The sequence below is a fragment of the Terrapene carolina genome, unplaced genomic scaffold (assembly GCF_002925995.2).
Source record: "Terrapene carolina triunguis isolate 2854851 unplaced genomic scaffold, T_m_triunguis-2.0 Scaffold25, whole genome shotgun sequence".
Taxonomy (NCBI): domain Eukaryota; kingdom Metazoa; phylum Chordata; order Testudines; family Emydidae; genus Terrapene; species Terrapene triunguis.
Genome location: NW_020664376.1, coordinates 4,615,301 through 4,629,046, shown reverse-complemented (window position 1 = coordinate 4,629,046; position 13,746 = coordinate 4,615,301). Strand labels below are relative to the sequence as shown.

At 41.3% G+C, this 13,746-nt stretch overlaps 1 protein-coding gene across 1 annotated transcript; it reads left to right on the top strand.

Annotated features, from left to right (window-relative positions):
• Positions 1–342: 342 nt before the first annotated feature.
• LOC113406300 (P2Y purinoceptor 8-like) lies at positions 343–1,416 on the top strand. The gene has a single exon (XM_026650378.1). It carries the CDS (start codon positions 343–345, stop codon positions 1,414–1,416), a length of 1,074 nt encoding a protein of 357 aa, XP_026506163.1.
• The last annotated feature ends 12,330 nt before the right edge of the window (positions 1,417–13,746 follow it).

Genomic DNA, 13,746 nt, shown 5'->3' with positions numbered 1-13,746 from the left:
TGGACAAACACAGGAATATAAAGTGGAAATGGTAAAGGGCAGCCAGAATTTGGGAGTGAAATCCTGGCCCCACTGAAGTTAATGGCAGTTTTGCCATGACTTCAATAGGGCTAGGATTTCACACTTAATATTTTCCAGAGGGATGTAATGACAGTTCAATTCAAAACTAATTTGAAATGTGAGCGTAAATAATGCTATTGTTTTACATTTAATTAACAGAGAAAATGTATTTTAACTATTGTTTTGACATATCTCTTCTTTATATTTGCCCTTTAGATTTTAACTGAACTCTTACGATACAATCCAGAAGGCTTTTAAGAATCAACAACTTCCTTTTCCATAATGGATCAAAATACATCCCAACTAGATAATGAAACAATGGCCATGCTTCAGAACAGAGCTATTACAAGCACCCTCCCAGTTGTGTACTCCTTGGTGGCCCTCATCAGCATCCCTGGGAATGTGTTCTCCCTTTGGGTGCTCTGCTGCCACATCAAACCCAAGACACCCTCAGTTATCTTCATGATTAACCTTAGCATCACAGACCTCACACTGGCTTGCTGCTTTCCCTTCCAGATTATCTATCACATCAAGAACAACAACTGGATCTTTGGTAAGAGCCTTTGCAGCTTAGTCACAGTGATGTTCTACTCAAACATGTATTCTTCCATTCTCACCATGACCTGCATCAGCATAGAGCGGTTCTTGGGAGTGGTGTATCCCATGAAGTTAATCAAGTGGAGAAGAAAGAGATATGCACTTGCTGCCTGCTTGGGGATGTGGGCCGTTTTGCTATTGGCCCTATACCCACTGGCGAGCACAGATCTGACCTATGAAGTAAAACCACTAGGGATCATAACTTGTTTCGATGTGCTCAAATGGGACATGCTGCCCAATTTTATAGCATGGGTAACCTTTCTTCTGACGCTGTTTGTTCTTCTCTTCCTGATCCCATTCATAGTGACGGTAGCCTGCTACATTGGCACTATTCGGAAGCTCATTCAGACCTCTGGCAAATACGGTAGCAGGCAGAAGACTAGGTCTATATACCTGGCTGGAATTGTCCTCTTGGTATTCATCACTTGCTTCGCCCCTAATAACTTTATTCTACTTGTGCACATGATCAGCCGTCTCTTTTTCCAAAAGAGCTTCTACCCTGCTTACAAGCTCACCCTATGCCTCAGTTGCCTGAACATCTGTATAGATCCATTCATTTACTATTTTGCATCCAAAGAATTTTATCAGAAATTCATGCAAGTAATAGGTCATAAGGTACTGCTCACTGACAGTCTGGAGACCAGAAGGGAAAGCTTATTCTCTGGCAGGACAATGTCGGCCAGGTCAATGTCAAGTGGGCCTATGGAAGGGTTAGATGGAGTTAAGGTATGTTTGCAAAGGCAGGAAAGTGTTTTTTAACTACAGATTTAAAATCCGATGTGGGAAGGCAGTAGAAAGTTCTCAGTGGAGAAAGAAAGGGATTTTTTTTAAACGATATTCTGATAAACATCAATGCCCATAGCAACAACAGTCCGACCACACTGAACAGCAAGTATCTCACACATGTCAAAAATCAATAACCACTTGCTGGGAAGAAATAGAGAAGGAGTAAGATGAACCAAAATTATCAAAGGAAGAAAGTGATCCAGTCCAAGTCCAGTGATCCAAGACAAAACTGACAAACAAGGATAAAGACAGCATTAATTCCACTGAACACTTCTGAATATGATTGGAAAGCAAGGACAAACCAAAAGTACTTTCAGAATCTGAGATCTCAGTGCTTAACCAAATAGTCATGGATCTCACTTTTTATACTAAAGGAAAATAATGTTAAAGTGGGTTTGGGGGCAGGGAGTTGCCTTTGTAAATAATATGTTAATTGCTTATCGAAGTATGAATTTCTCTTTTGTGTTGTTGCAGAAAAAGAATGAATATATCTTGCCATTTTATCATGAATACATTATGTGTAGCCACTATGAACTCATCACAACACTTATGTATCACTCGCTTGATTTAAACACAGCCTAACCTAACCACATTAACCTTCAAAGAGGTTAGCTTGGTTAATAGTTATTTATTTCAATTTCGTCTATCGAAATCTCGTAAAATGAAGTAAAAAAGAAAGACCAACGTCAGTACCCTAAACCACATCAATGCCCCAGCTGCTGAGTGGGTTACATCACTGTTAGAGCTAGACACTTCTAAGGAGGGAGGTGAAGTGCAGATGGCTTACATGGCAATTTTCTCACAATGACCCACTACACTAATATTGCTGAGCTGGCATTCACTTATCTTAGTTTATTTGTTTGTTTTACAATGGGCCAAACTCTATGGTCTTGTACTGAATACAGTTCCCGTTGCAGTCAGTTCGAGTATTGCTTTATGTAGTTGATGGACAGTATTTTTGCTTTCCTCTAGGAGCTAGTTCAGATAATGGTCCAGATTCTCATCTGGTGTAAAGGGGAGTAATCCCATTTATCTCAATTGCATTACGCCAATATAAACAAGCTGAAGATTTGTCTCCTGAATCTTGGCATTACCTCATTTGCTTTTGATACTTTACATGTCTGGACTACAGGTTTTACAGACAGAAAGAAAAGCACTGGGCAGTTGAAATTTACCAACCTTCCTGCAGCTAGCTCATGTATTATTAGTGCAGTGGCATGTTTAGACCCTCAGTATCCTGTCCCAAGGTATTGCGTCATACCGTGCTTCTCCTCATATCTCAGAAATTGAATGGTTACTTAGAAATACAATAAAACAGCATCTATGTTTTACTTTTTAATCTCAAAAGACTTTTTTCCTATTTTTTTATTTGAAATTGTGCATAATTTCAACAGTTATTAAAATGAGGAGCTAATGACACTTGTTAGAGCCAAGCAAGCTTCCCCTCACCACTGGGCCAAAACAACTTAACAATACTTCTAATATCCTAGCGCTTGATCTAACTCTCAGGTGAGCTCAGCAGGAAACTTACCATTGACACAGATATGAGCATCGGATCAGGCCTCAAGTAATTACTAGCCTGGAGCAGTGATCGCCAGCTATGTGAACTGTGTGATAGTTCCATAACGTGGACAAAAATATTTAAAAGGTACTAGATTAGACCACTAAAAATTTATCTGCCTTTTCATCTAAGGTATGATTCAAACTCAGCAATCCAAATGTTAATAGTTCCATACATTAGCCTTGTGCACCATCTACCTTCTAGCCTGTGCTTTGTTATAGTCACTGGATAACCAAAAAACTTGTTTTAGAATTTATAAAGGATTTTTCCTACCTATTATCCTCCCTGTCAAATAGTCAAGTACTGATGGAGATTACAACCAAGATGAAAAGCAACACATATTAGTGATTTACAGTATAACCTCAGAGTTAGGAAAACCTCAGGAATGGAAGTTGTTTGTAACTCTGAAATGTTTGTAACTGTAAACAAAACATTATGGTAGTTCTTTAAAAAGTTTACAACTAAACATTGACTTAATACAGCTTTGAAACTTTACTATACAGAAGAAATATGCTGCTTTTAACCGTCTTAATTTAAATGAAACATACACAGAAACAGTTTCCTTACCTTGTCAAATCTTTTTTTTTTTTAAACTTTCCCTTTATTTGTTAGTAGTTTATGTTTAGCACAGTACTGTACTCTATTTGTTTGATTTTTGTTTTTGTTTTTTGTTTGTTATTGTTTTTTTGTGTCTTTGCTGGTGCCTGATTGAGTACTTCCAGTTCCAAAGGAGGTGTGTGATTGACCGATCAGTTCGTAACTCTGGTGTTCGTAACTCTGAAGTTCTACTATAGTTCTAAAGTTACCTGAAGTGTTTTATGTTACTTCTCAGTAATATTTTTAAGCAGTCCATGAAAACTCTGCTTATCTTTAAAAAATACACTGCACATTAACTTTCTTTAAGCACATGGGAAGTTATCTGGTATGGCACCCACAGAAAGAAAGAAAGAAAGAAAGAAAGAAAGAAAGAAAGAAAGGCAGATAAAGTACTAATTTATACTAATAAGTACACAATGAAAGCACAATATTTTTAAAAAATTAAAACTCAAAAACGGGAGGATGCACATTATGTGAATTTGAGGCATTTGGATATGTACTCTATTTACTTACAGTGTCTGAGGAGATACTCAGAGCAGATTCTCTTGAACCCATCCCACATTCATCATCTAGAAATTCTGTGAGTTTATTTATGTCTTGCAAATGTGCTTATAGGTTTAGTAGCACATGGTTTCACTTTGGTATTTGAGCTATTCAGCCATCAGCTTTCAAGAATTCTTGCTACCAAATCGGTGTTCTACACTTATGATGGCAGCAATTTTGCTCTGGATTACATATTTAAATATCCAGGGTTTTTTTAAATGCAAATATTGTCCAATTAAAAATTGGTAATTTCCCCCAGCTCTAGTGCAGATTTTTTGATGTGCTTTAGTTAGGGCCCAATCCTGTCAGAGACTGAATGCTCTCAACTGTCACTCACTTCAAAAAGAGTTTGATGGTGCAGAAACTTTGCAGGATCAGACCCTCAGATTTATGGTTTCAGAAATGCTGAAATGGTCTTTCTGCAATAAAAACGGTCAGTCCCAAGTGACTGAAAATGCACTGTCCCTCATCCCCACACAGCCCTTCAGACCATTCCATCTTTCTTCTGGTGCTACCTGATAATAATGTCTCAGTCAGGTGCCAGGACAGTTGATTGTTCACCACACTATCTATTAAATAACCACTATGGGCTAGGTCTTGGAGTGCCTACTCAGGCGAAACTCCCATCAAAGTCAATGGGGTTGTTGTCTGACTGAAGAACGTAGCATCTGGCTCTATGTACATAGTCTTTAGGACTTGGTAGTACATGTTGTGAAGGTAATTTGATATGAAACGCATTTCTGTTTTCATAAAGAGCAGTCTGGGGAGATGTTCTTTGAACCATTGAAAATATTCTCTTGCCACAAAGTTTTACCTTGTCACCCTTCATGTTCAACATGCATACAGGGCCATTTAGAAGGTTTGTGAGGAGCCATGGGATACATCTACGTTTTGAGCTGTAAGAGGTGTAATTTTCAGCTCAGGTAAACATACACATGCTAGCTTTGATTGAGCAAGCACACTAAAAACAGAAGCACAGCTGTGGTGGCAAGAGCAGCAGGATAAGCTAGGTATGCCAAGTACCATACGACCTGAGACCCTAAGTATGTGCTTGGGGTGACTAGCCCCTCCCACCTTAGCTACACGGATATTTTCAGCTTGCTAGCTCAATCACAGCTAGTGTGCATACATCCACATAAGCTCAACATGACACCTGTAGCTTGAAGTGTGGATACAGTGCTTTCACTCTGGGGAAATGTAGACTTCTAAGGAAGTTGGACCTTTTGTTTATTAATTGTTTGGATAGTTGATTACAATTTGGGATGATTTTATAGGCTTCTGATTTTTTTTTGTATTTGCTGTATGATATTGCTGTGAAGATGCCTAGTGTAGTTAATAAAATAAATATAAAGGCACATTAAGAATGATTCCTTTGTGTGTGTTTACAATGTATGAGTTGCTCCCAAACTTGTAACAGGGCAGGGCAGCTAAATACAAAGTAACAGAAGTTTGTTTTCCATTTCTATTATGTCTTTAGGTTATTTTTTCCTTTAAAGACTCCTCTGTTTTCCCCAAGCACCTTGAAGGCTGAATATTTTGCATTTCTGTTCACTTCTTTTTTCCTTATAGAAACCAGGGCCAACATTAACATTCACACTTTCCTCAATCAAACTTGTAAAGCAGATTTTAAAAATACCACAAAACAAAACTTGAGCCTTGCAAAGGCCTAGGCAGTCCCTGCACACCCTCAGTGTGGCACTCCAGGTGTGCCCTACCTTAATTTCCCCTAATTGGCAACACTGCATTCACTATAACAAACTGGGGCAAGGAAGAGCCAATGCACATGAACAAATAGCACGCCCCCCTTTTTAATAAGGCTTCAGAACAGGAGCTATTAAAACAATTCATAAGGTCCTCACCTCAGGACCTTGGTTCAGAGCTCCCAAGCTTAACATCCATAAAACAAAGTCTCTGAACCTGCTCTGCTAGAGCATGAGAGAAGCCACTCTCCCCAGCCTGCATAACTTCTACTCTCTTCTCCCTAACTTGGTTTCCTCGGCCTATTTATATAGCCCAGGCCTTCTTGATTATACCCCAGGCTGCCCCAGCTATAGGCTCCTGTCTGTTCCTTAAAGGGGCAGTATTCTCTTTCACAAACCTACATTCAGATTTTCCTCACTTGCATGGAAGCAACACTCTGGTATATTTTTGGTTCATTTCATTTCATTGCAGTTTGCAAATAAATATTAATGCTCAGGATCTGTGAGTTTTTGGTGTTCCTTAGTGGTAAAGAGTCATCAAAAATACATTCAGCTATATGTGTTAATTTATACTGTATACATTGTTCAATGTATCAAATGCAAAAAGGCTTTATAGATGACACTGTTACAACCTGACCTAGTCCCATTCTCTGAACCAACACCAACCTTGTGAGTGAAACCATTCAATCCCTAAGCCCCCCCCAGGTCTGGGCAGTGACTCGTCACTCTTCCTAGCTGAGGGTCACACAGGTGCAGATTGCATGTCTGACACCCTTTTTGGCAGCAGGACCCTGCTGATCAGCCATCTAGACCCTGGAACCAGTGCCCCTCCTCCCCAGTTACTTAGACATGTGCCCCCCCCCCGGAGTCTACCTAGCTGGGCGATCCCTAGTTTCTCAAGTTACTCTGTTCAAGGACCACATGTCAGGTAAAGTAAGGAACCCAGGCTTAGCAAAATAACTTCTTAAACACACATTTTACTCTTAGACTGCACAAAAAGCAGTACAGATCTAGGCAAAACAACAAACACTTGAATGCAGTCCCCCACCAGACTGATCTGATCTCTGCTCTTGGTCCAAGATCTGTCCATGTTCTGGCTAGGAGAGACTCCCTTTTCTCCCCTGCAGCAGTGGTCGGCTCCTTTGCTTTAATTTTAAAAGCAATTTCTGACACCCTTTTCCTGCTTCTCTTCTTATGCTGCGATTTTCCATTCTCCAACGCCGCCTCTCTGGGCTGGTGTGCATAAACGTTGCTAACAGTTAATGGTTCCACTAGTAGCCCCCTATTGTTCCTCCAGAGTAGCGCTATTCAAGATAGATGGCACTGTTTCAGCTTCTCAGACATCAGCCTGGTCTACACATACATTTTGCTGGCATAGTTATCTTGGTCAGGGATGTGATTTCCCCCCTGCCTCTGACTGATGTAATACACCAGAAAAAGCCCTGTTGTAGATGCAGTCATGCCAGTAAAAAAGTCAATTTTCTAGTATTGCTTATTCTTTGGGGAACTGGCATTAAAGAATTCTTTAGCCAGTATAAGTTAAATCTCCACTAGGAAGATTTGTTGGTTTAGCTCTATTGGCAAAGTCTTTCAAGTGTAGCCAATTCTATAATCTGTGTTCTGCCCCAAAATGGAAGTTCTAATTCACAGTGACTGTCACAGCTCCAACTAGTGTTCATAAAACCAAATGGCATTCATAACTGGACACAGACATATTCCCCAAACAGTCACAGACACCCTTTGATAATTGATGTCAAAAAAGAGACTAAGCATTTTAAGGTTCTCAGACTTACTGAACAACTTTGTCCAACCTCCCTCCTTCCCCCACAAAAAAACCCCCAAACAAAACTGATGGTAGCCCATGCAGTAATTTTGTGACGATACATTAAATATGAAGTCATCTTTATAACGGTCAGGAAAGCATGGCTTCTGCAACTCTCAGAAAGTTCAGATTTAATGTCATCCTGCCATAATAAATATGACCACAGAGCTCCCATTTGTTGGACTTGCCACCTCAGAAAGCAAGATTTGGGTTAATATTTTAAAAAATCCAAGATGGAGTGGGAAAGGTTCTGAAAGCTAATTGGAACATTTTGTGCACATCCACATCGATAAACAATAGGATGTTCTAATACCACAGTTATGCTGCAGATACCGGGCCTTCAAGGGGTGACTCTGGATTTATGCCAATGTAACCAAGAACAGAACATGACCCACACTATACACTCTCATGTATTCACACAGTGACAAAGTGGATTTTGAACTTCACCTTCCCAAATGCTGCCAAATTCTGCTGCCAAATCTAATTAACAAGTCTTTACACTATACATCAGTGAATACTTGATGAGTAAATATAGTTCCACTTTGTATTGTGGCTGACATCAGGTGAACAAACACTAAAGCATATTAATTATTATCGGAGTCCCCTATCTGGTATTCCCCAATGTTGCCAAATGTTGTGATTTTATTTTTTGTGATGTTTAGTGTTTTTCTTAAAGCCCCAGAATTATGCTGGAATTATGCTATTACCCAAAAATCTTCAACTGTCATTTAAAAAAAAAAAGAGCTCTTCTGGTAGAAGAGAAAACATTGAAAATGTGAAGTAAGTGCACTGTGAAGGATGAAAAAACAGAAGGCAAAGAAAAAGAACCCAACATTTATTATTTCAAACAATCTCATGACTTTTGAACATTTTTGATTAGCTGCTCTTATCTGTAAGGCTTGTACAGTACCACAGCTGGGATTCAAAATGGGACCTTCATGGTCCACAAGCAGTTCTGATAGGTTAGCCAAAGAAATCCTCCCTTTGGCTAATCTAATTAAAACTGTTTCAAGTTGTCTGGCCAGCCATTAGCATTAAGATTGGCTTTCTAAATTTGGGGGAAGAAAATTACGCTCTGGTTCAGAAGGAGCTGCTGGCAATTATGTTCAGTTGTCACATGATAGTTAGAAACAAGCCAATTGTGGTGAACCCACCAGCATGGAAGGGGTTAAGAAGTCTTTGGGCCCAGCTGGCCCCGCTCCATTATACCTGCAGCCAGTGTCAGGCCTGGAGGGGAGCTTGGGGCTGACAGGTGAAAAGGCAGGAGCCATCTGCCACCCTACCTGAGGAAAGGATCACTAGCTTGTGGACTGAGGCAGTCACCAGGGATGAAACACTGTCTTCTTGGCTGAAAGACAGAGAAAGAGGCCTAGGAGCACCCGGCCTGAGAGGAACTCGGGTGACTGAAGCACAGATCTTGTGGGGGGTTCCGACCCCACCAAACTTATGGCTGCCCTGCCTGGAGAAACCTGGGGACCGCAGCAGGATACCACCCAGGGTCCATGAGGGGGCACTACTAAGAGACAAGCCACCACAAGAACTTGGATCATAAGGGCCATGCCCCAAACTAAAGGGAAACAGTAGGAAGTAGACCTGGGCAGTGAATGTAGACTCCCTGCTGTAGACTCAGTACTCAGAGTGAAATAAACAGGGCCTTGGGCTGGGACCATAAGCATAGTCTGACTTCTGTATTTGGAGGGGCAGCTTCAGTCAGGCCAACTGCATGGGGTGGAGGGGGAGGGCACAAATTCTGCAGCTGCCTGATATTTGCAGTTTGGGGGGGAGCAATGCCTCCCCTAACCCCCAAACTATGTCCATGGTTGGGACCTGGTAGAGTCCTTAAAGACTAAGGCACCTTGACGACAGAAGCAGGGGCAGGAAGCCAGGTACTCCAATCACTAGACCGGTTGGCTCTCCAACCCCACATTATGCCACTGAAATGACTTGGTCTCTTAGACCCACTGAAAATCCAAAGTATGATCCAACAAAGCTGGTCCAACAATTCTGAACCTCAAGTTTTTCAAATAAACAAGGGAATATGGTTTTCATAAAAAGAATTTATGACAAGTTTTCTTGTTTTTGGAGCTGGTTAAAAATGTCAGACTTTGAAGTTTTTCAATGAAAAAAAGGGACATATTGTGGAAGTGCTGTCTCTTATTTCAACCATCCCAGTTCCTTTTATACCTACCCCGGCCCCATCTCCCTGGGACCCCAGCCACTCTGTCAGCCTCCATCCCTGATTCCCAGCCAGCCTCTGGCCAGCACATCATCCCAATTTCTGCTTAAGTGCCTCAGTCCGCTGCCACCTCCCACTAACCTGCCCAGGACTGGAGGACAAGGTCACCAGGCTGCCAGCTTTGCCAGTTTGAGAAGATTCTGGACCAGTGATGCTAAGAGTTCCACTGCCAACATAAATTTTGCCTCAGTTTTTTTCCTGGCCCCTAACTGCTGTTGCTGGGCCAGAGATGAGTGAAGAGGTAGGATTCTGGGGTTAGTGAATGTTCTAAGACCAACTGGGAGGCCTGATCAGCCTGGCATTCTCTTCCTGTGCACATTAGCAGGATTGTGGAAGGAGAAGAGCAATGCACATGAGGGAGGTATGAAGGGATCCAAGGTGAAGGGCTGGAACCATGGAGCAGGGCAAGCTGTGGAGTGGTCAAGGCAGGGAGCTGTGATCAGCTGAGGGGCTGGACATGGACATTGGAGACTGCCTGGGGCAAAGGAGCTAGATGGCGTTGCTTTATCTAGTGGCTTCCTTTGCATAAGCAGAAAGTTAAACAATACTGATGAATAATGCAATGTGTGTATATTTTCACCTTAAATACTAGTGTGCATGAGGTTTTGTGGGGAGATAAATGTATCTAAAATTTTCAAGGTCAAAACCAAGCCATTTGTATCTTAGAGGGATACAGAAATAAAATGTTAGACGTCAGGTGACTTTTTTTTAAAAAGAATGTTTTTAACTCTTTCATATCCATAAGATACTGAACAGATTTACTATTAACTTTCTAGAAGAATGTCTGTGCACTAAGAGAACATAGTATAAGTTTTGTGAAGATATACTTTAATCTTCATATCTAACAAAGGGATTTAGCCCTTAATATGGGACTACTCAGCTACTTAAAGTTATGAAAAATGCTTAAGTGCTTTGCTTGATCACGTCCTTAATCCTTGTTACAACTACAAATCTCAACACAGCCTAAATATGAAGCTATTACCTATGCTCTTTTATGTCCTTCATCCTGCAAACACTTACATACATGCTTAACGTCTCATATGCTTAAAGTCAAGCACGTGTATAAATGTTTGCAGGAATGGGGCCTTAAACTTTAAACAGAAATGAACAAGAAATTATAGTTATGCTATGGTTGTTACGTAAAAGCTAAGCAGCTTGGGGGATATAGAGAAAACTGAAGTAATATACTGCCATCTTGTGGCTAATTGAATGAGCAGATATTTAGGGGGAAAAAGAACATACTGGTGGTGTGCATAAGTATAGGAAACTATTGAGTTAGGGCTAATAATTAATTTTACAGTAGTATTAATATTTTGCCTGAACTGACAAATGTTTCATCACCAATATCCTTTGCAGAAGACCTTTACTGGAGTTACACTATTTTTATTCCTATGATCATCACAGTGTGCAAGGTAAAAGTCTTTGAGAAACAGACTTTAAAAAGTTAAATAACTTATTTGTTTCACAAAATACCGAATCTAAACTGTTTTATGGACTAACTGCTGTGGAAATTTTAAGTTTAAACAATGTTTGTTTCATTGGTTGTACAGACAAACAATAGTTTGATTTTGCCAACTTATTAATTTAACTTGTTTCTGAGTAGGAGCTGTATTTTTTTCCTCATTGTTTTCCGGAATGAAAACTAAGTTACATTTATAACACTTAATGTGATAAGAAAAGAAAAAATCTGAGTCATTTTGTTATAAGGTTTACAATATTTTAGTGACTAATTCTGGAATTCTTTGTCCTTGAAGACTAGAAAGATGAGTCACTAAAACAAGTAATATATTTAAAAACATTGGGCTAGTTTCAGCTCTTAGTTTTACCTGTGTAAAGCTATTAACTTCAGTGTGGTTGCAGAGGTCTAACTGAGAAAACAGAATTTGGCCTATTTTTCTGATGTCTGCAGAATTAAAGGGTTGTTGATGTTTTGGTTTGGTTTTTGGTTTGAGGGTTTTTCTTTACAGAAATCAGTGTAACTCTGCAAGTACAGTTAAAGTATTACAACATTTGTGGTTACAAAATGTCAAACAAACTGCTTTATAGTTTCATGAAAAAAAATACCTCTAGCGCTTGAAAAAAAATATTTTTTAACATACTTTCTCCATTGTTCACAGTTTACATTCTCAGGCACATTGCAAAATGACCATCTGAAGCCCTCCTGAGTACATTTTATAACATTAACAGGACAAACAGGAAAAAAGTATAGATTTATTAGCTTAGCTGCCACTCACAGATGCTATTTTCTCCTTACTATATTTCTATGGGTAACCAGAATATTAACTGGACCTTCAGATAAAATGTATTTGGCCTATCTCGCAAAAGACCCATAACGTGATTGAAACCCTGTCGGAATTAGCATGAGTGTAAGGGCTTATCTTCATTGCAGAGTTAACTAAGTTACTGTTAACTTAAGTGTTGTAGTCTAGCTTGAGTGAGAACAGTCATACTGCAAAGTATGTGAGCTACACACAGAGAGTGGATTAGCAGCACAGAGTGGCTTCATCTCCACTGCAATACCGGGGCTAGCGTCGATTTCCGGAGCGTTGCACTGTGGGTAGCTATCCCATAGTTCCCGCAGTCTCCCCCGCCCATTGGAATTCTGGGTTGAGATCCCAGTGCCTGATGGGGCAAAAAACATTGTCGCAGGTGGTTCTGGGTACAGCCTCACCCCTCCCTCCATGAAAGCAATGGCAGACAACCATTTCGCGCCTTTTTTCCTGGGTGAACACTGCAGATTCCATACCACGGCAAGCATGGAGCCCGCTCAGCTCAAGACAGCAGTCATGAACATTGTAAACACCTCGCGCGTTCTCGTGCAGTTTATGCTGAGCCAGGACCAGAAAAACGAGGCGAGGAGGTGGTGGCGACGGCAGCGCAGCGACAAGCGTGATGAGGACATGGACATGGACATGGACACAGAATTCTCTCAAACCGCGGGCCCCGGTGCTTTGGAGGTTCTTAATGTTGTTAATGGGGCAGGTTCTATCCGTGGAACGCTGATTCTGGGCCCGGGAAACAAGCACAGACTGGTGGGACCGCATAGTGTTGCAGGTGTGGGACGATTCCCAGTGGCTGCGAAACTTTCGCATCCGTAAGGGCACTTTCATGGAACTTTGTGACTTGCTGTCCCCTGCCCTGAAACGCCAGAAGACCAAGATGAGAGCAGCCCTCACAGTTGAGAAGCGAGTGGCGATAGCCCTGTGGAAGCTTGCAACGCCAGACAGCTACCGGTCAGTCGGGAATCAATTTGGAGTGGGCAAATCTACTGTGCGGGCTGCTGTGATGCAAGTAGCCAAAGCAATCACTGAGGTGCTGCTACAAAAGGTAGTGACTCTGGGAAATGTGCAGGTCATAGTGGATGGCTTTGCTGCAATGGGATTCCCTAACTGTGGTGGGGCGATAGATGGAACCCATATCCCTATCTTGGCACCGGAGCACCAGGGTACCCAGTACATAAACCGCAAGGGGTACTTTTCAGTGGTGCTGCAAGCACTTGTGGATCACAAGGGATGTTTCACTAACATCAACGTGGGCTGGCCGGGAAGGGTTCATGATGCTCGCGTCTTCAGGAACACTACTACTCTGTTTAAACGGCTGCAGCAAGGGACTTACTTCCCGGACCAGAAAATAACCGTTGGGGATGTTGAAATGCCAATAGTTATTCTTGGGGACCCAGCCTACCCCTTAATGCCATGGCTCATGAAGCCATACACAGGCAGCCTGGACAGGAGTCAGGAGCTGTTCAACTACAGGCTGAGCAAGTGCAGAATGGTGGTAGAATGTGCATTTGGCCGTTTAAAAGGTCGCTGGTGATCGTTACTGACTCGCTCAGACCTCAGCC

Excerpts from the sequence above, each read along its gene's own strand:
- LOC113406300 (XM_026650378.1), top strand. The coding sequence starts at position 343 with ATGGATCAAAATACATCCCAACTAGATAATGAAACAATGGCCATGCTT.